This window comes from Elephantulus edwardii, unplaced genomic scaffold (assembly GCF_000299155.1).
Source record: "Elephantulus edwardii isolate Elephantulus edwardi_28Jun2011 unplaced genomic scaffold, EleEdw1.0 scaffold00017, whole genome shotgun sequence".
NCBI lineage: Eukaryota > Metazoa > Chordata > Mammalia > Macroscelidea > Macroscelididae > Elephantulus > Elephantulus edwardii.
The window spans coordinates 20,566,823-20,593,037 of NW_006399767.1; the positions used below are offsets into that span (position 1 = coordinate 20,566,823).

A 26,215-nucleotide genomic window follows, 5' to 3' on the forward strand; every position below is an offset into this window, starting at 1 on the left:
CATAGGCTCTTGCCCAAATGTTATTTCATGAAATTCTTCTGTATATGCCAATTTCTTTTGATACAGTGACTCAGTATGTTCCTTCCATCTCTTTTAATACTTCCTGGATCATTTAATATTCTGCTAAAAGCATCCTTGATTATAGCAACTCGAGGTTTGAATTTGTTCTTCAGTTCCTTGGGCTTAACAAATGCTGAATGAGTTCGGCCCTTTTGATTTTCCGACTCTAGCTCCTTGCACATTTCATTGTAATATTTTGCTTTGTCATTCCATGCCGCCTTTTGGAATCTTCTGTTCAGCTCTTTAGTATCTTGAATTTTTCCTTGTGTTTTGGCTTCTCTACGCTCCAGTGCATTATTCAGAGTCTCTTCTGACATCCATTTTGGTCTTTTCTTCCTCTTCTGTTTTTGTAATGACTGTTTGCACTCTTCTTGGATGATACATTTGACATCCTCCCACAACTCACCTGGTCTTCGCTCATTAATGTTCAAGGCCCCAAACCTCTTCCTGAGATGATTCTGAAACTCAGGTGGAATGAAATCAAAGTCATATTTTGGCTCCTGTGGATTCGCTTTAATTTTCCTCAGCTTCAGCTTGAACTTGCATATGAGTAGTTGGTGGTCTGTTCCTCAATCAGCTCCTGACCTAGTTTTCACAGCTGATATTGAGCTTCGCCTTACTTAGTTAATAACTGGAGCTCACACACAAAGAAAAACAAGTCATATTAGATAAAACAATCTCATTCACATACAATGTACCTATGTATATAATGTGTCCACACATAAAACATGCAAAACATACATAGGAAACTAACACAGGAAGGGGTTTCAAACTTTTAAAAAGAAACCACATAATGCATGCACTATATGTATAAAAATATGGTAAAAAAAGGAAACTTTATTACCAGCCATCGTGCTACACAGGGTTTATTTACCCTTTTTGATTTCTCAGAAGTAGATTAGTAGGCATTTTTTCTGATGCACTTCTAGGTGAACTCAGTGTCAGCAGGTGAGAGCATTAACAATTTGCACCACTCAAAGTTGATGTTAGGTGCCAATAAGTCAAATATGACCCATAGTGACTACAGATCTGAACCCTGTCCTATCCTGTGCTGTTTTGACACTTCCTGACACACTAGAGCCCACTGCAGCAGTTACCATATCAATCCACCTGGTTGAGGGTCTTCCTCTCCTTCACCAACCCTCTGCCTTTCTAAGCCTGATGTCACTCTCCAAAGAATAATCCCTCCTAGCAACATGCATGAAATATATGAGGCGAACCTTTATCATCCTTGCCTCCAAAGAGCATGATGGCTGCATTTTCTCCAAGACATATTTGTTTGTTCTTTTGGCAGTCCGTAGGATGTTCAGTACTCTTCTCCAACACCACAGCTCAAAGGCATAAATTCTTCCTCAGCCATCTATTATCCTTATTCACTGTCTGGTTCTCAGATGAACAGCAAGTGATTGGAAAGATCATGGCCTGAGTCGAATATACCTTAGTCCTCAAACCGACATCACTGCACCTCAATAATTTGGAAAGATCTCTGACTGTAGACTTTCCCAGTGCCATGTATCTCCTGATTTCCTGATTTTTGGTCCCAGGGATTGTGGATCCAAATAAGATGAAGCTGTAGACAACTTCAATCTTTTCTCCATCTATCATGATGTTATCTATTAGCCCAGTGGTAAAAATTTTTGTTTTCTTGACATAGAGATGCAATCCATATTGAAAGCTGTATTCTTTGATCTTCTGCAACAAGTGCCTCAAGTCTTCCTCACTTTCAGCAAGCAAAGTTGTGTCATCTGCAAAACTCAGATCCTGATGCCAAATTCCTCTTCACAGAGTCCAGCTTCTTGAATAATTTGCTCAGCATGCAGACTAAATAGGTATGGGGAGAGAATACAACCCAGACACACTCTCTTAATTTTAAACCATGTACTGTTCCCTTGCTCTGTTCATACAAATGCTTCTTGGTCTAGGTATAGTTTTCACATAAGCATAATTAAGTGCTAATTCCCATTCTTCCAGCGTTAACCATAACTTGTTATACTACACAGAAATTCCTTTACATAGTCAATAAAGTATAAACAGACATTCTTGTGGTATTCTTTACTTTCGGCCAGGATTCATCTAACATCAACAATGATATCCCTGGTGCCACACCCTCCTCTAAAATGTGCTTGAACTTTTGGAAGCTCCCAATCTATATCCTGTTGTAGCCATTTTTTAAAATGACATTCAGTAGTATTTTGCTTCCATGTGATATTATATTGTTTGATAGTTTCCACATTCTGTTGGAAGGGGAACAAATATGAGCCTCTTCCAATCTATTGGCCAGACAGCTGTCCTCCAAATTTCCTTGCATATACTGATGAGAGTATCTAAGGCTGCATCTGTTAGTTGAAACGAGTAAATTGGCATCCCATTGATTCCTAGGGCCTTAATTTTTGCCAATGCCTTCAATACAGCGTCAGCTTCCTCCTTCATTGCCACTGGCTCCTGCTTATATGGTACTTCCTGAAATTTTTCAGTGTCAGTCAGTTCTTTTTGATACAGTGATTCCCTATATTCCCTCCATCTTCTTTTGATACTTCCTTGGTCGTTCAACATATTGCCCTAGCATCTTTCAAATTGTGACTTGAGACTTAAATTTGTTTTCCAGTTCTCTCAGCTTGAGAAATGCAGAGCGTTTCTTCCCTTTTAACTGCATTTTCAACTCTGTGCACATTCCATTATAATGCTTTGCTTCATCTTCTTGAGCTGCCCTTTGAAATCCTCTGTTCAGCTCTTTTACTTCAGTATGTTTTCCTTTGTTTTGGCTTCTCAACACTCTAGTGCAATTTTCAGACTCTCTCTGGCATCCATTTCATTTTTCTCTCTCTCCTCTGTCTTTGTAGTGATCTTTTGCCTTCTTCCTGGATGATATCCTTGCATCATTCTATAACTTGTCTGGTCTTCAATCATTGGTTCAATGATTCAAACCTATTAAGATGATTTCCAAACTCAAGTGGAATAGATTAAAGATAATATTTTGGTTTTCAAGGATTTATTTTAATTTTTTTTGCCTCAATTTGAATTTGCATACAAGTAATTGATGATATTCCTCCAATCTTGATGGCAACTGACTGTTAATCACAAAGCCCCACCTACCAGGTCCTAAATGCTGTAAACAAGAGGCTCCCAGCCCCCAACTGTCTCCTAATCAAACATAAAGACCCATTTACCACCCGATAAGTAACAATAATTTTAAAACAGCCAGCACCACAGGGAGAATTATAAAGCAAAGCATTAAAAAAATCTTTTAAATACCTATTTCATAATATTACAATTATGCTAAGGGCATTTAAATTAAGAATCATGCCTTACCAAAACAAGAATTTTAAATACACTTTTATTTAAGTAAAGTATTTGGTCATGGTTCAAATATAAGAAAGAAAACTGACTAAACTCTAATGAAGAACTCTTAGTAGTAGAATAATAGATTCTGCTGATATGGATATTTTGAATTGATATTTCCATTGTTTTTAGGAATCATGTTTAAAAAATCTCCAAGCTATTAACTGCAACTGTACCCTTTAAGATCCTAATCAATGGCTTTAGCCAAAAGCCTCACAGTATTATATATAAGCCACAAGAGATGTCCCAAATGGGAGCCTCATTGTAAGCAAAAGTAAAGTGATATGGAGATAAATTCCAGACCATGAAAAGAATGTGAAAATAGCTGAAGATTTCCCTCTTAAGGCCAGTGGCTGTTTGGCAATGGTTATTTTCCATTCTGGTTAGAATTACTTGGAAAGTTTTTATAACGATGCCAGCCCCTAGCTCGCCTCCCTCCCAACCTCCAGTACCTGGACTGGGGCCCAAGCACTTGCTGAAAATGATTGCTTAGATGTTCAATGTACTGCTCAAACAAGGAGAAGCATATCAACCATTAAAAAAAAAGAACCCATAACAACAGTTTTCTGACCTTCTCCAGAGTCCCTGAGTGATTGATGTAAAAGGTAACACATTCTGCTATTAATTGAAAGGTCAGGGGTTTGAGTCAGTCTCCCCTTAAGTATTTTGGGAGAAACGTCCGGTGATCTATTTGAATTTACTTCAACAGCAATTAGTTTGGGATTGTAGGTGGTTTGTTTGTTTTGGTTGACCTTCTTGCAGGGATGGAGAGGAGACTGCATACTTTGTTTCAAAAGGCCAAGAAGTTGGAAGGCTATATCTTTAGAAAAGGAATCTGAAATGATGAATACGAGCTTGCCCTAAATCCTATAAAAGGGATGCCTGGGCGCTCAAGTGGAGAGATAATACTGAGGCTGGAGGGAATTTTTCCAGTGTCCCAAGTTCAAGATGATGCTGCCATGTTGACAAGTTGTAGAGGCCAAACCAGACCACTGCATGCTCCAGTGCCCTGGGTAATAGAAGTCTCACTGGGAGGCAGGACAGGCTGGTTGGGAAAGGCAGCGATGTCACTGCACTGCAGGAAGAATGGCCACTGCTGCAGCAGCTTCACTTCTCAGGATGACTGCTAGCCAGCCAATGTCAGCTGTTAGTTTCTGGAGGAGAGATCTCGATGAGGAAGAAGTAAGTCAGGAGAGTGAGGAGCAAGCGGAGTTTAGTTTGGAACTGCCTTGTGCTTTTATGCAAATTCCTTCTCTTTGGTAAGCCAAGTCCTTGACTAGCCTAAACTATCTTCCCTTCTTAATACGATGAGAGTTGCAATAAAAGGCACCAGTGTGAGGCAGAAACTCCTCAGAGATGGAAAACACAAGTGTTTTCCACTATGATGAATGAGCAACAGAGAATTGGTAAGACTGTAGCTTTCCATTGTGAAAAACTTGCAAGACCCAAAGAAACAAGGCAAACTGGTCAAGTTTCAATTCTCACAGGGTTTCCTGTGGAAAAAAAAAAGGTTTCACTTGTTTTGTTCACTGCAGTTGTCATAGTTGTTATGTGCCATCGAGTCACCTGCGACTTATAGCTACCCTATGTACAACAGTCCTAAACCCTGCTCTATCCTATGCCAATCTTATTATCTCTGACACACATACCCCCATTAGCCCAGTCACTGACTTAATTCATCACATCAAGGGTCTTCCTTTCCTGTACTGTCCCTCCACTCTCCCAAGCATGGCGTTCTTCTTCAAGGACTGGTTGCTCCTTGCAACATATCCAAAGTATGTCAGATGAAGTTTCAGAATTCTTGCCTCCAAGATCAGCCTGGTTTAACTCTCTCTAGGAAAACCTGTTTGTTCTCTTAGCAGTCAATGGTATTTTCAATACTCTTCTCCAGCACCACAGCTCAAAGGCATCAATTCTCCTTCCATCATCCTTAGTCATTGTCCAGCTTTCTGATGCATAACAAGTAACTGCAAAGATTATGGCCTGGATTAGGCACACCTTTGTTAGGCTCATCATTGCTCTTCAGTACTTTGGAGAGGTCTCTGACAGCAGACTTTCCCAATGCAATTCGTCTTTTAATTTCCCGGCTACTGGTACCAAAAGCGTTGATTGTGGAGCCAAATAAACTAAAAGCAATCTCAATCTCTTCACCACATTTGTTGTTGTGGTTATTGACTGCCGTTGAGTCGACCACAACTCATAGAGACCCTATGAACAAAAGGCCTGAAGCCTTTTTATAATTATTGTCAGGAGGGGATAAATTGATGACATAATGTCAAATCAAGTTTTAGTGTCAAGCTTTAGATATATGAGGGCATTAAATATACCATGGATTCCCTAAAAGTGACATCTTTACTTTTTTTAACTTTGTTGTTATTGTTGTGTGCCTTTGATTCAGAACTGACCCATAGCTGACCCTCCAGTGGGCTTTCAGAGGCAGTAAATCACATGAGAGGAGAGTGTCCATTCTTCTCTCTCAGAGCCGCTGGTGGATTCTAATTGCGTGCCTTTGGAATCGCAGCTTCTTACTACTAGGTCTTTTGCTGCTTCCATGGGTGTTGACCGTGGATCCCAGTAAAATGAAATCCTTGACAATGTGTTTTCTTCAAATAAAGAATAACGAAGACCATAGGAGAATTGACACCTTTGAATGATGTTGTACTTGTTATGTGCCTTTGAGTCAACTATGACTCATAGTGACCCATGAACAATAGCTCTGATCTTGCTCTATCTTAAACCAACCTCATTGTCTCTGACACACCTGCCTCCATTACCCGTTACTATGTCAACCCATCTTATCGAGGTCTTCTTCTTCTGCACTATCCTTTCACCCTTCTGAGCATAATGTCCTTGTCCATGAATTGGATCCTTCTGGCAACATGCCCAAAGTATGTGAGACAGAGCCTCAAAGTCCTTGCCTCCAAGGAGCAGCTTGGTTCCACCCTCTCTAGGACAGATCCGCTTGTTGCCTTGGCAGTCCATGGTCAATACTCTTCTCCAGCACTACAATTCAAAGACACCAATTCTTCTCCTATAATCTTTAGTCATTGTCTAGCTCTCTGAAGCATAACAAGTAACTGCAAAGACTATGGCCTGGATTAGGCACACCTTAGTGTCTAGATTGACATCATTGCTTTCCAGCACTTTGGGGAGGTCCCTGACAGCAGAATTCCCTAATGCAATTTGTATTTTGATTTCCTGACTGCTGTTGCCAAGAGTCTTAACTGTGGATCTGAGAAAACAGAAACTGTTAACAATCTCAATCTCTTCTCATCTATCATGGTGCTGTCAACTGACCCAATGATGAGAATTTTTGCCTTCCTTATGTTGAGTTTCAATCCATATTGAAGACTACAGTCCTTGACATTTTGTAGCAAATGCTTCTGGTCCTCCTCAATTTCAGCAAGCAAGGTTTTACCATTTTCATAAAGCAGGTTGTTGGTGAGTCTTCCTCTAATCCTGTTGCCATATTCTTCCTCATAAAGTCCAGCCTCTCAAATGATCTGTTGTGTATATAGATTGAAAAGGTAGGGAAACATGACACATCCCTGACACACTTCTTTTCTGATTTTGAACCATGTAGTGTTTCCCTGCTCTTTTCTGATGACTGCTTCCCTGTCTGTCAGAATAATTAACGTATCTGTTTGAAAAGTAAAACCCTTGAGTACTACTAGATGCCACAACAGCATCTCACAAACTTTAGACACACTATCAGAAGAGAGCTCTAATGACCTAAGGGGTAAGAAGCTGTGCTGCAATCCCACAGGCAGGCAGTTAAAATCTACCAGGATAAGGATGAGAAATCTTCTCCCATGCTATTTATTGCATCTGAAAACCCACTGGAGGGTTAGCTATGGCCAGTTCCAACTCAACAGCATACAACAACAAAATTAGAAGGGTTAGTCCCTGGAAAGGGATACTATGCTTCATAAAAACAGAGGTCAGTGAAAAAAAGAAAAAAAGCCTCAAAATGAGATACAATGAATTAAGTAATGTGGCCCTTGCATTCATAGCTTTCCATTTTGTGATTCCTACTTCTTTCCGTCTTGTGATTCTTGAGGTTATGCTTAAGACCTCATTCAAGGCTGAGTTGCTGCTGTTGTTATGTGCTATAAAGCCAGAATCATGGCAGAGCTGACCTTCCAGCAGGTTTTAAGAGGCTGTAAAGTGCATACAAGGAGACTGTCCATCTTTCTCCTGAAGAGAAGTTGGTGGAGTCAAAACATGTGCCTTATTGTACTAAGGAGATAGGATTAGTGTGGTAGATAAACCCCAGCCCCACCCTCTAACAAGGTACTACCCTACTCACCACCCTTAGTTCTCTTAGAAGTGAGGTTTAAACCCAAGTGCCCATCAACAAACGAATGGATAAGAGAAGCTGTGGTATAGTCACACAATGGCATACTATGCAGCACTGAAAAACAAGAAACTCATGACATATTATACAAAATGAGTGATCCTAGAGAACATTATGCTGAGTGATATATCTAGTAAAAAAGGGCAAATACCGCATAATGCCACTGTTATATAACAGGACAGACACGGGGGTTGGGAAGAAATGAAGAAAATGGGATAAATAATGTACAGTGCATTGAAAGAGATGAGGGAAAGAACTGCTTAAAAAGAATATATGATTAGGTATTATTTGCATGACAATAGTCCAGAATTACAGTTGCATAGTAATGTGGACTGGGATGGAGATTGTACAACAATGAAATAATTTTTTTCAATGAGAAAAGTAAATTGGGAGGGGGAAGTGTGGCAGAAAGGAAAATGTGCAACAATGAATGAAGGGAAATCCAAGTTCTCTATAGACTTCATGAAAATATCAATTTAAAAAACCCAAATGTCAAAAAATACTGTACATAAAAAAAGTGAGGTTTATAACTCCGAGATTCTATATCAGGAGGAGTAGTTCTGAGAAGCTCTATGCTTGTTCTTTTGAGACACTGCACAAAACCTGACAACCAACAGCAAACAACCTCCAACCAACAGCTTACGTCTGCAGACTTTCGTTCACTAGTCTCTGAGACCACAAACACTGGTCTGTGCTGTTGCTATGTGCCATCAAGTCGTTTGCGACATATGTACAATAGCCCTAAACCCTGCTCTATCCTGTGCCAATTGCATTGCCTCTAACACACTCATCCCAATTACCCCAGTCACTGAATCAATCCACCTCAGAGAGGGTCTTCCCCTTCTGCGCCGTCCCTCCATCCTCCCAAGCATGATGTCCCTCTCTAAGGACCTGTCTCTCCTTACAACATGTCCAAAGTATGTCAGACAAAGCCCCAGAATCCTTGCCTTCAAGGAGAAGCCTGGTTTAACCCTCTCCAGAATGAATCTGTTTGTTTTCTTGGCAGTCCATGGTACATTCAATACTCTTTTGCAGCACTACAGCTCAAAAGCATCAATTCTCCTTCTGTTCTCCCTAGTCATTGTCCAACTCTCTGATGCATAACAAGTGATTGCAAAGACCATGGCCTGTATCAGGCGCACCTGAGTCTCCAGAGAGACACCGTTGCTCTTGAGTACTTTAGAGGGGTCCCTAATAGCAGACTTTCCCATCGCAATACGTTTTTTTATTTCCTGGCTGCTGGTGCCAAGAGTGTTGACCGTGGAGCCGAGCAAACTGAAGCTGTGAACAATCTCAATCTCTTCGCCATCCATCCTGATGCTACCAGATGGTCCAGTGGTGAGAATCTTTGTCTTCTTAACATTGAGCCTCAGTCCATACTGAAGGCTGCAGTCCTTGACCCTCTGCAGCAAGTGCATGAGGTCCTCCTCATAACACTGGTCTACATCCTCATAACCACATGAGCCATTTTGCTGATGGTTTTCTTTGAGTTTCTATGAACTGTCCAGTGAACTACAGAACCCAAAGATATAGGTGAGAGTGGGAAGACTGAAGCGAGGAAGAACAATTAATTTCAGAAATGATGGTTTGGTTGGTACAACAGTTGGGACATTTGGAATACTCTTCACATCTGCCTTAGAGGAACTAGTCTTTGCACAAATTATTGTAAAAGATATCATTCATGCAGATAGATTGGCACAATGGCTACAACAAAGGGTCCAAGCATATCAATGGTTGTGCAGATGGTGTAGAACTGGATGGTGTTTTGCTCTGTTGTACATAGGGTTACTGTGAGTTGGAACCAACACAACACTTAACAGCAACAACAAGGTTTGATAAGAAAAATTATGTTGCAGAACAGATGGAAATGGACTATTTTTCCAGTAGGGTCCACCATTTAGTGTGCTTTGGGCTCCAGCGTGACCTCCTCCCAGCTCTAAAGCTTCAGGCATTTGGATAAGAATCAATTCCTTGTTATTTTTTTTTCCTATAATAAATAAAATGTACTTGTGTAAATTTGTAGGAATCAATTAGTAAATCAGATATCAGACTACTCTGTCCAATAGTGGAAAGATAGAAGAAAAAAAAAGCCACAGTGTATTCAATCCAAAACAGTTCTTCCTAAAAGGATTTGCATTTCAAAATTTTAATGTACACACTGCTTCTTGTTAAGAAGCAAATTCTGGATTCAGGAGGTCTGGGCTGGGGCCTGAGAGGCTGCATTTCAAGCTAGCTCCTGGGTAATGCTGATGGCTCTCTGGGATTACATTTAAGAGTAGAAAGTTCTTGAAGGATGCTGGAGTTTTCTCTCCAGCTGGTTCTGTCTCAACATAAAAGAAAAACTAATCACACCATAACATCTTAAATATTTCTGAAATTGATGGAAAAAATACAGAGAAAAATATTCGTGAGTTATCTACCATCTCTGTGCAGTCATAAAATTTGATAACAGACTGTTAGAAGTGGGAAAACTCTTGGAAAATCTGCTTCTGTCTCTAACTACACAGACAGAGTTGGAGACCCTTCAGGGGACATAATAGGCCAACACCACACAGCAAATTGATTTCACAGCAAGTATAAAATCCAGGCTTCCTGACTCTCCATTCAGTGGTCTTTCTCACACACTGTGATTTGATTAGGAGAGATACTCAACCTTTTTCTTAGACACTCCACTGTCGGCTTCCCAACCAGTGGAGACCGTTCCCCCTGTTTTAGCCCAAATCTATGCTATATTGATCATTAGCCCATATTAGCGCATCAATGGACAGTGGTCTTGCTGCTCTTCTTCCATTTAGCACTTGGATAATGGCCACTAAAAACACAGGTTGTCACATTGGCCATATGGAAAATGTGCCCAATCATCGCTCTCTGAGAAGCAGAAGGGAAGAGCTGAATCATCACTACTGGGAACAGACTCATAAAATGTATTATTTGTGAACTAGGAATTAAATATCAAAGTGAAAGCAGTATTTGCATTAGAGTGTGATAAGGTCGAGCAAAAAGAGCAATTCTCAGATAAAGATGTATGAAATAGGCTGTCAGCAAATCAAAGTTGTAATTCAAAATGCAAAGACCAAAATGGAACTTACTGAGGGAAAGGGGAGGAAACCCACGAAAAACCCCAATCAAACCAAAACCAACAACTACAAAGCACTGAACCTGACATTAACTCACAGGGCTGGAGGACAGATCAACACCACTTGTCCTAGCCACCTGGTCTTGTTTTGGTGGCAGGAGAATCCTTGTCAGGTAGTAGGGAGGAAGAGAAAGCATGACTCTGGGCCAATCCAGCTGACTCATGTTGCCCTTTACCCCAGTCATCAGCCCCTGGGAGGGAGAAAATGTGGGGACTGAACGTGGCTTGTCATTTCCTCGTGAGACCAAGAAGTGAACCAAGTACATGGAAACAATGTTATTGTTGTTGCTGTTATGTCACTGATTCCAGCTCAGAAAAGCCCTACAGGATAAAGCCAAACTGTCCCCTAAGTTCCTAGGCTGTGATGTTTATAAGATCAGATTGCTAGGTTTTTCTTCTACATAGACACTGGGGACTCAAACCACTGACCGTTTGGTTGGTTAGCAGTTAGCACTTAACTACTACTCCACTAGAGCTCCTTCAATAATACTATACCTCTAAATATGAAACTACAGCCACATTCAGTATGAGTTAGGGAGCAGAACTGCTCCACTGGATTTTCTTGGCTGTAATGTTTTCTGGAAGCAAGTCACCAGGTCTTCTTTGAATGCTACTCTGTGGTTTGAACCCCTATCTACTCCTATTGAGTCAGTTTTCTACTCATGGTCACCCTCCATTGGGTTTCCAAGGCTGTATGGCCCAGTTTTCTCCCACAGAGTGGCTGGTGGATTTGAACCACCAACTTTTTTGGTTAGCAGCCGGAAATGTTACACACTAGGCCACCCGAGCGCATCTATAGATTGAGCCAGGCAGGGAGAAGCTTGACTCCAAGGCCAGAAACACACATAATATTTAACCACTCTTGAATCCTACTAGTTTCATTTTTTCTAAGAAGATAAAGTACAACGATAATCCTACCTTGGAATGTGTTTGTTAGTATTACATGAGAGAGAGTACATAAAATTCCTGGCCAGTGTAAGCACTTAACAATGCCCTTTCCAAATTAAGTTCCTATCTTAATGATCTGTTTTGCTCATTCTACAAATATTTATGGTGCTCTGACAATGCCCCCAGATACTGTTGTGACAGTTGAAGATACAATAGTAACCACAAACACAAGTTGCAGCCTCTAGAATCTCACCTCCAGGCTCACGGTCATGTCCAGAGCCAGTGCAGGGAGCACATGTCAAACACATAAATAGATTTGTACTATACCAGGTGGAGAAGGGTGATAGGAAGGAAAAGAAAGCAGGGTAACGGGGAGAGAGTGGCAGCAGCGAGGGATGTCGTTCACCATCCTCTAAACATGAAAACTGCTTTTAGAAGTTACCTGCACAGTGGAGTGTAAAAATGCTACAGTGTAAAGCATTGGCTTCCACATGGGTAAGTTACTAATATCAAGTAGGTCTTGATTAATTCCAGCAAATGTCCTCTTCAAGCCGGCGCGGACACCTTGGGGTGGCTCGTTGGTGAATTTGAGAGAAGTCTGTCATGAAAAGCAAACAGTAGTTTTGTTTCAGCAAATTACCGTAAAGGTGAAAGAGAAATTACAAGGCATCACATAATATGCTTGCTTATGGCACATAAAATGTGGACTGGAAGTCAGCAACGTGTAAACTAATTACACCGATCTGAGCAGAGACTATAAATTAGTACCAAGTCTTGCAACCCTTCTGCAGAAATATTTGCTATGTAACCTTGACAGTTATAGTTCAGATTTTTTTTTCTTTTTTTGATGATGACAGGATGAGATTTTGTGGTGCAAACTATCAATCCAAAAAGCCCTGTTGTGTATCCCTCTTTCAAGAATGTCAATTCTACCATCTATATAGTATAGTAACGAACCTGAAGGAGTGTAATTGGGAATCGATCATGAGGCTCAGTGGTTATCCATACTCGAAAGGAATCATTATTGGCTTCAGTGATAGTTAGCGTCTCCAGTAATTCTTCCATGAATTCCAGGCCAAGGTGGCAATTTTGCAGTAACACCCATCCACCCTGTATCCAAAAGTGATTAATAGTTAATAGCTCTGAGGGCTTGAGATTTACTTCACACAACATTCTTTGCTTTGGTGCTAATAAAACATATAAAATGCACAAATAACCAGAAACTTTGCTTAGAGCTTACGAATATTACATTGGAGCACAGAATTAAGAGAAAAGTATATGTCAATGCAGTCACCTCTTCTGCAACAAATGTTAGCTGATGACTTGGAAGCAAGTGGATTCAAAATTATTGTATTCTGCCACCTCTGGCTCAGAAAGAAACAGAAATCAAAACCTTAAGTACGATGCATGTAAGTACAGTGTGTGCACCATCTAATGGTGAGAATGAGTATTTTGGAATTTGTCATTTCAATGGTTCTGCCTACACTAGCTTGTCTGTACCTACAGACATTAGCCTGAGTATGATTGCACATCAAAATTAAGTCATCCTCAAATCAAGAATACAGAGTAATTAGCAATCTGTCGATTATTCTCCTGATACAACAAACTGACAGAGAAGCCTCACGATTTAGGAGGCTCCAAGTCCGAATCCCAAGCATCAGCTCTAAAGAAAGGTTTTCTTTCTTTGGCAGTTCTGGAGCTTCTGCTCTGGGACCATCTTCCCATGACTTAACATTTATGCTCTTTCATTTTCGTCATACAGTTGGATAATGTCCCAGGGGAGGGTGATCTCTCTGCTTTATCTGGTATGCTGTTGCTCCTCACTTGGCTCATGGGTCCAAAGTGGAGATGGATGGAAAAGCCTGTCTTCTTTACCACTACTTGCCTGAGTGGAAATGACAGAGATGGAGTGGAACATCCTTTGTTGCTCTGTAATGATGAGGAAGACTCATCAGTAACCTCTGGCATGCAGATGACACAACCTTGCTTGCTGAAAGTGAGGAGGACTTGAAAACACTTGCTGCAGAGGATCCAACACTGCAGCCTTCAATATGGGTTGCATCTCAATGCCAAGAAAGCAGTTTTCCCCACTGGCATGGCAGTGTCATGACAAACAAAGAAAAGATTGAAACTGTCACCCACTTCATCTTAGTTGGATCCACAATCAATACACTTGGTACTAGTAGGCAGCAGATCAGGAGATGTATGTACTGGGAAAGTCTGCAGTCAGGGACCTCTCCAAATTATTGAAGGGCAATGATGTTTAGTTTTAGGACCAACTTTTGCTGATTCTAACCATGTTTTTTTTTAATCACTTGCTATGCATATGAGTGCTGGACCATGAATAAAGATGACAGAAGACTAATTGATGCCTTTGAACTGCGGTGTTGGAGAAGAGTGTTGAATATCCATGGATTGCCAAAAGCACAGATATGTCTTGGAGAAAGTGCAGCCATGGTGCTCCTTGGAAGCAAAGATGATAATATTTCACATACTTTGTGTATGTTAGTAGGAAAGACAATTTCTTTGAGAAGGACATCATGCTTGGAAAAGTGAAGGGACGGTGAAGACCCTCAACTGGGTGGATTGACACAGCAACTCCTGCAATGGGCTCTAGTGTGTTAGAGATACTGGGGTTGGCATAGGATAGGACAGGCTTCATTCAGACCTGTTGTTCATAGGGTCTCTATGAGTTATACTTGACTTAATGGCACCTAACAACAACAACAAATAAAAAAAGATACACATTAGCTAATTAAAGAATTTTTAAAAACCCAATCAATTTGGTGATATTTGCCACCATGATACTAAATTTTATTCTTTTTCATAACTCTTCCCATCCTGGAACTACAAACCTAATTGAATACTTGATGGATCAATTACCTTCAACAACAGAGGATATAGTTTCTTAGTCAGGTTATTATCTTGATGATTTTCTGAAACTAGCAAACACCCAGCTAAACCCACTACAGTCAAGTCAATTCAGACTCACTGCCACCCTACAGGACAGAGCAGAATTGTCCACAGGGTTTCCAAGGCTGTGACTCTTTATGAAAGCAGACTGCCAGATCTTCCTCCCAAGGAGCAGCTGATGGGTTTGAACCATCCACTCTTCAGTTAATAGCCATGTTTTTTCTCCACTGTGCCACCAGGGCTCCTTTCTTTGTAAAATTAGATCAGATAAATACTGCTACAAAACATCCTGTGTAATGAATGCAGGGTAATGTATATGTGCTATACTTTTAACTATATAAGTAAAAGAGAAATAATTCAGACTGGTTAAAAAAGGAAAAGTGATAAGCATATCTATTTAACTGGGGTGTCCAGAGCAAGATGCATTTTAGGATCACTTTGTATTCTCATAGACACAATTTTTCCCCTTGGTTTCCTACCACGGTTTCTAGAACATCAGCTTTATCCTCAATCTGGTGTAAATCAAAGTGGAAGCATAGTTGTTCGTAATGTGTTTGTGTGTGTGTGTGTGTTTCCATTTATTATCAATGAATTCCATTTATTAGCAATATTTATTTATTCCACCTTGAGAAACAGAAAGTAGACATTATAAAAGCTGGTATTCCAAAAGTTAACATGAATGCAGTATTTAAATTTAAAGTTTCTCATTCATTGAAACTAAAGAAATTATTTAAGCCCCAAAGTTAAACTGTCAAATCACTCAATAGAGTGAATCATTTGAGCCAACTAAAAATAATTATAGATAATTGCTTTGAAATATATAAATTAAATACAATATTTTATTGAATTTAATCAAGTGGTAAAGATTAAGGCTTAGGGCATTTGGGAATTAATGACTAGCTTGGAAATTTGATGACCCAAGCAGAGTTTTAGCCCATTAACCCTCTCTAGTCATTAATTCCCAGGGAAGAGCTGTACCAAAGTTGCTCCAAACATTATGAGATCAGAAGCTTAAAATAAACCAAGATCTTATTTTCTGTTTATAAATGGTGTGATTTTTTTTTATTACAGCTGAAATTGCTATCTACAGAGCATTTCAGGAAAATTAATGCCCTGTGTTTTTATTATACGTGACAGGAAACATTTCTCAACACTCCATTCAGCTTGCAATTTTCAATAAAAATCATTATTAATATTTGAATGTAACATCCTCAAATATTTCTTATTTGACCCAAATGATCCATTAATGGAAAAATGAAAGCCTGACTTTAACCAAAAATTGAAATTTAACTGTCTCAATATGCTACTCCTTCAGTACTGTCTACTAATATTGATTTTCAAATTCTAAGACTGTCAGAGCTGTATCCCTGGGAATCAGAAAGTGTGTCTATCAGACTGTGAAGAAAAAAAAATATTAGTGGAAATAAAATAGAGCATCTATTATGGAGAATGAAACACACTTCCCCTGCGGATGTCAGGGAGAAACCGATTTGGGACTACATGTTCACAATTGAAGGTTGGCTCTATTTACATAAACACAAATGGGAAATAATGATGGGGCATCATAAGAAGAATGAATCATCCATCACTGTGGTGTTCCTGTGTAGACTTGATGGGCAGAGGAACGGCAGCAGTAATGCTGCACTAACAGCAGATGTCCCTTGTCACGTACCTGCTGCATGGACATCTGAATCAGCTTCCGAGCATGCACTTCTTGGCCTTGCCCCATGGAGATCGTTCTACATTCTGCAACACAGAAAGTTTCACTGTACTGAAATGTCAGTTTTGTAATAGAATTGGGGGAAAGAATTATTTCTGAGTAGTTACAAACCCTCTCCACTCATTGCTTTTAAAGAGCTTTTGTTGTTTAAATAGGCCTGGCCTTTGTGTTGATAGGAGAAATAAGTGGAGAACTGGGGGCATCACCAGAAGGGCTGGGAGAGACAGAGGGCACAAGATTGAGTTTTTAGGAAAAAATTGTGGGGCCTTTGAAGACAATGAGGATAATGGGTGATAGTGGAACAGGGAACTGTCACAAGTAAACAGAAAGGTTTTTTGAGTTTCGCTGCCTGTTTTGGTTAGAATCCTCCTTTGCTGCTAAAGAAGCTTCACAGAAGATTACATTTGCTTTTGAGATACCAAGCTCAAGTGTTGTTTTGTTTGTTTGTATGTCTGTTAAACTGTTTTGGTTTTGTTTGTATCTTTGTTCACTTTTACAAGAGTAAATCAAGTCCACTCAGCCTTTTACAAGCTACATTCAAAGATAAGTATCTAAGACCCAATTTTCAGGTCCTCCTCAGATTAAATCACCTTGGATCTGAACACTTAAGTGGAGCATATGTCCAAGTGCAATTGTGATCCAGGGGAGAACCTTTCAGGACCAGATGTCTCACACAGAGAACCAGAGTTGAGTGCTGGCACATGAATTCACTTGTGAATTCAAGAAGAACCACAGTCGGAAACTCATTTTTAAGCAAGTCTTTGTGAGCCTAGATTTTCCCTTTTTTTTTTTAAAGTTTTCATTGTGATTTGAGTGAAAATTTACACAGAAAACTGTTTTTTCCATTCAACAATTCAGACACATTTTGTTCAGTGACACTGATTGCAGTCCTCACATGGGACAGCATTCTTCCCAATTCCTCCTTGCCTTTACAGTTTCCATTCCTTCTTCTTTCCTATCTTTTTCTACCTTCTGAGCTTTATCCCTGTACAAATGCTACCCTTTTAATTTCACATAGTTGATTGTTCTAAGAAGGACATATGTCCTTGGTGTTATTATTCACTTTTTAAGCTTTTCCATTACTTGGCTAAGAGCTGAGCTATGAGGGATGAGTTCAGTTCCAGGCTTGAAGAGTGACTCAGGGTTCTAGACTCAGGGATGTTACCAGTCTCCATCAAACCAAGATGCCAGGTCTTTTTTAAAAAGTTATTTTGACTTTCTTTATGCCTTTTTCTTCCATGATATAAAGAACTTCCCATCATGATTCCTTTTGGAGTAGACAGCATTAGTAGCTGGGCACCAGATCGTTGTTTGTGTCTCAAAGGCATGGGGTCTGTGAGTCACGTGGCCCATTGGGTTTTGGACTAATTGTTTCCATATTTCTCTCATCTTCTTTGCTCCAGAAAAGGAGAGGTAAACAGTTGCACTTTAGAAGGTCACTTCCAAGTGCTTAAGACTCAAATCACAACTCAGCAAAAGAAGATAAAAAAACACTGTTTTTGTGGATTATCTTCTGCCAAGTGACCTTGAAATTCCCAAAACTATGGCCCTGGGTCCTTGGGCCTAGCAACTTGTTCTGTCAGGGCATTTGGCTACCTTTAGCTAAGTGTTCATAACTTTTCCCTCTGTTTAAGCTAATCTATGGATTTAATTATAGCATATATACATACATATCTGTAAATAACTTATGTTAAACTTACATATTGTTGTTATTGTTATGTGCTGTCAAGTCGTGTGCAACTCATAGTGACCCTATGTATAAGAGCCCTAAACCCTGCTCTATCCTGTGCCAACCTCACTGCCTCTGACACGCCTACTCCCATTACTCCAATAACTAAATCAATCCATCTCATCGAGTGTCTTCCTCTCCTGTGCCATCCCTCCACCCTCCCAAGCATGATGTCCCGCTCCAAGGACTGGTTCCTCCTTGCAATATGCCCAAAGTATGTCAGATGAAGCTTCAGAATCCTTGCCTCCAAGGAGCATCCTGGTCTCACCCTCTCCAGGACAAACCTATTTGTTCTCCTGGCAGTCCATGGCATATTCAACATTCTTCTCCAACACTACAAGTCAAAGGCATCAACTCTCTATCATCCCTAGTCATTGTCAGCTCTCCAATGCATAGTACTTAGTTGCAAAGACTATGGCCCGGATCAGGTGCACCTTAGTCTCCAGCCTGATGTCGTTGCTCTTCAGTACTCTTGAGAGGTCCCTCACAGGTGATTTTCTCAATGCAATTCGTCTCTTGATTTCCTGGCTGCTGTTACCAAGAGTGTTGACTGTGAAACCAAGTAAATTAAAACTGTTAACTATCTCAATCTCTTCACTATCCATACTGATACTGCCAATTGGCCCAGTGGTAAGAATCTTTGTTTTCTTGATGTTGAGCTTCAATCCATATAGGAGGCTGCAGTCCTTGAACTTCTGCAGCAAGCACTTCAGGTCCTCAGTTTTAACAAGCAGGGTTGTGTCATCTGCATAATGCACCTTGTTAATGTATCTTCCTCCAATACTGATGCCATATTCCTCCTTGTACAGCCCAGCATCCCCAGTGATCTGTTCTGCATACAGACTGAAAAAAATATGGAGACAGAATACATCCCTGACAGACACCCTTCCTGATTTTGAACCATGCAGTGTCTCCTTGCTCCGTTCTGACGATGGCCGCTTCATTCAAGTATAGGTTTCGCATTAGCACAATCAAATGTTCTGGGATTCCCATACTTCTCAGAGTCAGCCACAGCTTGCTGTGATCCACACAGTCAAAAGCCTTTGCATAAGCAATGAAGCACAGATAAGACATTCCTCCTATACTCTCTGCTTTCTGCCAAGACCCTTCTAACATTAGCTACAATATCCCTAGTACTATGGCCTCTTCTAAACCCAGCCTGCACATCTGGCAGTTCTCTGTTGACATGTTGCTCCAGTCGTGTGGGTCTATTCCCATTAATCCACTCATACCTCTTTCTTTTGCCTGTCTGCTTATGTAGACACTCATAGATTAGTGTTTGTTATTACCAGTAATGCAAGACTGTGTAATAGTATATACTTTTGTTCTCCCTACCTCTTGTTCACTTCTTCATCTTGCTTTTTCTTTGTCATATTGGGCTGATCATCATGCCTTTATTACATACTGCCTTTTCCTTTGCCCAAATTAGTGTCTGTTATCTGATTAAAGGAGGCTGGGTAGTGTCATGCATTAAGTGCTGAGCTGCTAACTGAAAGGCTAGCCATTCATTCAAATACACCCGCCACCCCATGCGAGGAAGATGAGCCAGTATAGATTTATAATCTTGAAAACCTGCTGGTGGCTTGCCATGAGTCACAATCAACTCAATGGCAGCGGGTTTGGCTTTTCTTTTTGGTTTATTATCCTTTTGGTTTTGATCCTGAATTTTCTCAAAGAATTGCTATTCTTTGCACTGAGAAAAGAAGTCAAAGGGGGACACTGTGGATCAGTGTATGATTGTTACGCTTTACTGAGCTTCCAGTTCAAACCACTTCTGTTGCTATTGAGTTAACTGTGACTCAAAGTGACTCAACAGGATAAAGCAGAACTGCCATATAGCATTTCCAAGGCTGTGATCCTTACAGAAGCAAACTGTCACATCATTCTCCCACAGAGCAGCTAGTGGGTTCAAACTTCTGGCTTTTCAGTTAGCAGCAGATCACCTAATATGGTACCACCAAGACTCCCTTAAATGAGCTTTTAGCTTCAGAAGAATGGGCTGTGGTTGGTAAATGAGACTGGCGTGCCAACAACTGGTTGAGAGCACTAGTTACTAGAGTGGGTTGGGACTGAACTATGTCAGGAACCAAACAAAAAGAACGATGAGACTTTGCCTCACATTCTTTGGGCATGTTGCTAGGAGAGGCTATTCCTTGGAGCTGGGCATGATACTGAGAAAGGTGGAGGGTTGGTGAAGGAGAGGAACACCCTCTGAAAAAGGTGGAGGGTTGATGAAGGAGAGGAAGACCCTCAAACAGATACTGACTGCTGCAATGGGCTCTTATATATCAGGAAGTGTGAAGATGGTAGTGAATAGATCCTTTGTTCACAGGGTTGCTGTGAGTCATACTTGGTTCGATGGCACCTAATGGCAACAAGTATTCTCTGCTTTCAGCCAAGATCTCTCTGACATCCCTTTTACCATGGCCTTTTCTAAATTCACCTTGAATTTTTGCCAGTTCTCCGTTAATGTTCTGTTCTAGAAAAATTTTCAGCAAGATTTTGCTCGCATATGATATTGATGATATTGTTCATTAATTTCCACATTCTGTTGGATCATTTCTAGGGATGGGAACAAATATAGATCTCTTCCAGTTCATTGTCCAGGTTTCATGGCACAACCTGAAGATCACCCTCAGGGCTGCATTTGTTTGTTGGAGTATTTCAATTGTATTCCAACAAGTCCTGGGGCCTTATTTTTGCCAAGGCCTTCAGTGCAGCTTGAATTTCTTTCTTCAATTCCACTGTTGTCAGCTGCCTTCAAGTCAATTTTGATTCATAGTGACCCTAAGTACAAAAGACCAAAATCTTGCTCAATACTTTGTCATCCTCACAATCTCTTCTGTGCTCAAGCCCACTGTTTGTTACTCTTTGTGTTTATACATGCACTTACATGCTATTTTTTATATCTACTTTTTAATCAGGTGTGTTATAAACATTTTGTTGTTGCTTTTGGTGGTGGTGGTGCCATCGAGTCACCTATTACTCATAGTAACCCTGTGTACAACAACTCTGAACTCTTCCCTATCCTGAGCCAATCTTGACATATCTACTCCCACTACCCCAGTCACTGAGTCAATCCATCTCATCCAGGGTCTTCTTCTCTTGCAGTGTCCCTCCACTCTTCCAAGCACGATGTCTATCTCCAAGGACTGGTCCCTCCTGGCCACATGTTCAAAGTAAGTGAGATGGAGTTTCAAAATCCTTGCCTCCAAGGAGTAGCTTGGTTTCATCTCTTCCAGAATAGACCTTTTCATTCTATTGGCAGTCCACAGTATGTTCAACTTTTTCTCTAGCATGATAACTCAAAGGCATTGATTCTCCTTCTATCATTCCTTAGTCATTGTTCAACTCTCTAATGCATTGCTAGTAATTGCAAAAACCATGGCCTGGATCAGGCACATAAGCATTTTACTGTCATTAAATATTATTGAAAAATAGAAATTTTAGTGATTGCACAGTTGTGCCATCATTCTGATGTACCATTGTTAATTTTTCCACTATCCTTTGTTATATTTGTTTTTAATATGGTAAATAACATTAGATTCAAAATAATTATATTTAAATCTTGATGTATATCTCTCTATATATTCTTGGGAGAAGAGCATACAAATAAAATAACTGACACAATGCCAACAAATACTTTGAAAACTCCTGGTACACACACACACACGATTATCAATGTTTCCAGTAAAAACAGTGTGCTGTTTTTTGTAACTCACTTTCCCATCTTTATTAGTGTCTTAGTTTTAATTGCAGTGCTTTTGGAATACAGATATTTTAAGACTTCATACAGTATAAATGTTTAGTCTCTCTGATTTTAGACCCTGGAGAATGATGATAGAAGAATCATTGATGATTTGAGTTGTAATGTTGAAGATGAGTACCGAATATCCCATGATCTGCTAAGAGAACAAACAGGTCTGTCTTGAAGAAAGTGAAAGTAGGGTGCTCCTTGGAGGCAAGGATGGTGAAACTGTCTCACACCTTTGGACATGTTGTTAGAGGGGCATCATATTTGGAAAAAAGTAAGAATCAGCATAGAAGAGAAAGATTCTCAACAAGATGGAATTGTCACGGTGACTGTAACAATGGGCTCAGTCATGATGAAGATGGTGAGGCTGGCATAAAATAGGGCAGTATTCATTCAAATACACTGTTCACACAGTCACATGAGGCATAGTCAACTCAATGGCATGACAACAATAATTAAGACAATTATAGCCATTTCATACATGTATTTTCTTTGTCTCCTTTAATTCATTAATGCCGCACACTTTTAAATTGACAACCGTGCTTAGAAACACTTTTTTTTTTTTTTTGCTATAGCCATCATTTGCGGCAATGTGTTAAAATGATTTGATATCTTAAGCAATCTAGAATTTGCTTTGGAACTTAATGTGAGGTAAAACTCCTACTTCTTTGAAGGTTATCTTCTGGCCTTTGGACATTTTATTGACTAATATGGTTTTCTCCATTCATTTGCAATGTGTATCTTAATATACTCTAGGGAGCTCTGGTGGCCTAGGGCAAGAAACTATGCTGCAATCTTGAAGGCCTGTGGTTCAAATCCACCAGCTGCTCTATGGGAGAAGGACAGGCAATCTCCTCCCATGCAATTAACTGCCTCTGAAAACCTGCTGGAGAGTCACCTATGGGTTGGTTAGAACGCAACAGTTGGAACAATAACAACAACAAATCTTATTATACCCTAAGCTATCATATATACCAGTCTAACTCTGGGCCTTCTGTTTTTTTCCCATTGATCAGTTTATTTAGTGTAGGCCAGTTCTATGAGGATTAAATAACTGCCTTTTGACAAAGTGTTTTAAAATTCTTGTGCTAACTCCCCATTATTCTTCTTTAGTTTTAAAACTTTCTTGGCTATTCTTGTCCATATTGTTATGTATGATCTAAGATTGTCTATCCAATCAGAAAAGTAAAATGCCACTGGAACTTCAATTAGACTTGTAACCAATTTATAGATTAATTTAAAGATATTGACATCTTTACAATATTAATCTTTTGTACTGTGAATGGAGTTCAACTCTATTTTTGCTTGCATTTGTTATGTCTTTAAGAAAGTTTTATAGTTTACTTCAAATGAGTCTCTTAAAAATTATTTCTCTGTTTTGTTTATGTTTATTGCTATAGAGAATAGAGCTTTCTTCATTTTATTTTAAAGAAGGCTATATTGATTTTTAAATATTTATTTTGTGACCAGCCACCTCATTGAACTACCCTATTAGGGCTAATAGCTCTACAGTTGATTCATTTGTGGTGTTTTAGTTGGGCAATTACATTCTCAGAGAGCAAGGACCATGTTTGTCTCTCTTTTCCAGTAGTTATATCTTTCATTTAAGTTTCTTAAAATACACTGGCTATATATTCCACAATAATACTAAGTGACAGGGGTGAGAGCACAGATCTTTATAATTTTTTTAACTCTTATGCCTCTTGTCTTTCACCAGTTATGGTGATGCGACTGTATGAAGTTCCTATTCATTACCATATTAATATAATATTCTTCTGTTCCTACTTCTTAAAAATCAAATAAAAATGCAGGATATTTTATAGCAAATGCTAGCATCTGTCAATATAAAAATAGAGTGGTTTATGCTTAGTTAGGTATCTTGGTAGTCCAGTCGTAAGGAGTTACGCTGCCAACCCAAAGGCAGGTGGTTTGAATCAATCAGCTGCTTAATAGGAGAAAGATGAACAATCTCCTCTCATGGGATTTACAGCCTTTGAAAATTCACTGGACGGTCAGCTATCAGTTGGCTCTGACTAGACAGCATATGACAGTAAGAGCAAGACAGTATTTCATTTTTGATTGTGATGTACTACAATAAGAGGTTTATTAATCTCATTCTTATATTATCCCATATGCTCAACTCGATGGCACATAACAACAATGCTCTTACTCAAGGTTATGATTATACTTTTTTGAATGACATTTTTCTTTAACATTATACTAAATTCTTATTGTTGTTGTTGTTATGTGTCATCAAGTCACCTGCAACTCATAGTGATCCTATGTACAACAGCCCTATATACCCTGCTCTATCTTGTACCAATCTTATTGTCTCTGACACACCTTCCCCCGTTACCCTAGTCACTGAATCAATCCATATCATTGAGGATCTCCCCCTCCTAAGTATGACATCCCTCTTCAAGGACTGGTACTTCCTTGCAACATGTTCAAAGTATGTCAGATAAAGCTTCAGAATCCTTGCCACCAAGGAGCAACCTGCTTTAACCCTCCCTAGGATGAACATGTTTGTTCTCCTACCCATCCATGGTATATTCAATACTCTTCTCCAGCACCACAGCTCAAAGGCATCAATTCTCTTTCTATCATCCCTAGTCATTATCCAGCTTTCTGATACAGAGCAAGTAATTTCAAAGATCATAGCCTGAATCAGGCACACCTTAGTCTCCAGACTGACATTATTGCTCTTCAGTACTTTGGAGAGGTCTCTGATAGCAGACTTTCCCAATGCAATTTGTCTTTTGATTTCCTGGCTGCTGGTTCCAAGAGTGCTGATTGTGGAGCCAAGCAAGCTGAAGCGGTTAACAATCTCAATTTCTTCATCATCTATCATGATGCTGTCAATTGGCCCAGTGGTGAGAATCTTTGTTTTCTTGATATTGAGCTTCAATCCATATTGAAGGCTTCAGTCCTTCACCTTCTGCAGGAAGCACTTCAAGGCCTCCTCAGTTTCAGCAAGCAAGGTTATGTCATCTGCATAATGCAGATTGTTGATGAGTTTTCTTCCAATCCTGATGCTACCTTTCTCCTCATACAGCCCTACCTCCTGGAAAAAATCTGTTCTACATATACATTGAAAAAGTATGGAGATTAAAACACATCCCTGGTGTATCTCCTTAACAATTTTGAACCATGAAGTGTTTCCTTGCTCTGTTCTGATGACTGCCTCCTGGTCCAAGTATAGGTTTCGCATAAGCATGATCAAGTATTGAGGATTCCCATTCTTCTCAAAGTTAGCCGCACTTTGTTGTGATCCACACAATCAAATGCCTTTGCATAGTCAACTAAACACAGATAGACATTCCTCTGGTACTCTGCTTTCAGCCAAGATCCAACTAACATTAGCTATAATATCTCTAGTACTATGGCCTCTTCTAAACCCTGGTTGCCCTTTTGGCAATTCTCTGTTGATGTGCTGTTCCAGTCATTTTTCGATAATTTTCACCAGAATCTTGCTTGAATGTGATATTAATGATATTGTTTGATAATTTCTGCACTCTATCAGGTCACCTTTCTTTGTAATGGGAACAAATAAAGATCTCTTCCAGTTAGTTGGCCAGGTGGTTCTCCTCCAGATTTCTTGGTACACTTTGATGAGCACATGCAGGGCAGCATTTTTTTTTTAACTATGTCAATTCCTGGGGCCTTGTTTTTTGCCAATTCTTTCAGATCAGCTTGAATTTCTTCCTTCACCACAGGCTCTTGCTCATATGTTGTTTCATTAAATTCTTTTGTGTCCACCAATTCCTTTTGGTGCAATGACTCTGTATACTCTTTGCATCTTCTTTTAATACCTCTTCTTTTAATACAATGTTGTGAGTAACATGATAATATCATCCATACACATACAAAGAAGTCCAGTGATATCACTATCATTCAAATATATGCACCAACAACTAGGCCCAAAGAGGAGGAAATAGAAGATTTCTACCAACTTTTGCAGTCAGAGACCGATCGAACATGTAATGAAGTGTTGCTGTTGTTGTTATGTGCCGTCGAGTCGCCTGCGACTCATAGCGACCTATGAGACGCTATGAGTAATGAAGTAGCATTAATAATAACAGACACCTAGAATGCAAAAGTTGGGAACAGAGAAGAAAGATCAATATTTAGAAAACATGGATTTGGAGACAAAAATGAAGCTGGAGATAGAATGATAGAATTTTGTACAACCAATGATTTATTCATTGCCAATACTTTTTTTTAACAAAGCTCAAGTGTTTATTAAGAATTAAAAATACTGTAAATAAGCCATACAGTTCATTTCACAGTAAACTAAACAAACCTTTTTTTTTTTCCTT

The 26,215-nt window shown here is 39.7% G+C and overlaps 1 protein-coding gene across 1 annotated transcript in view; it reads right to left on the reverse strand.

The window, feature by feature from the left end:
• The window catches only part of DNAH8 (dynein, axonemal, heavy chain 8), a 555,032-nt gene that overhangs the window by 84,027 nt on the left and 444,790 nt on the right, over positions 1-26,215 (reverse strand). Inside the window, 3 exon segments of the mRNA XM_006882162.1 lie at positions 12,223-12,378; positions 12,738-12,890; positions 16,366-16,439. Of these exon segments, the coding sequence (XP_006882224.1) occupies positions 12,223-12,378; positions 12,738-12,890; positions 16,366-16,439 (383 nt within the window).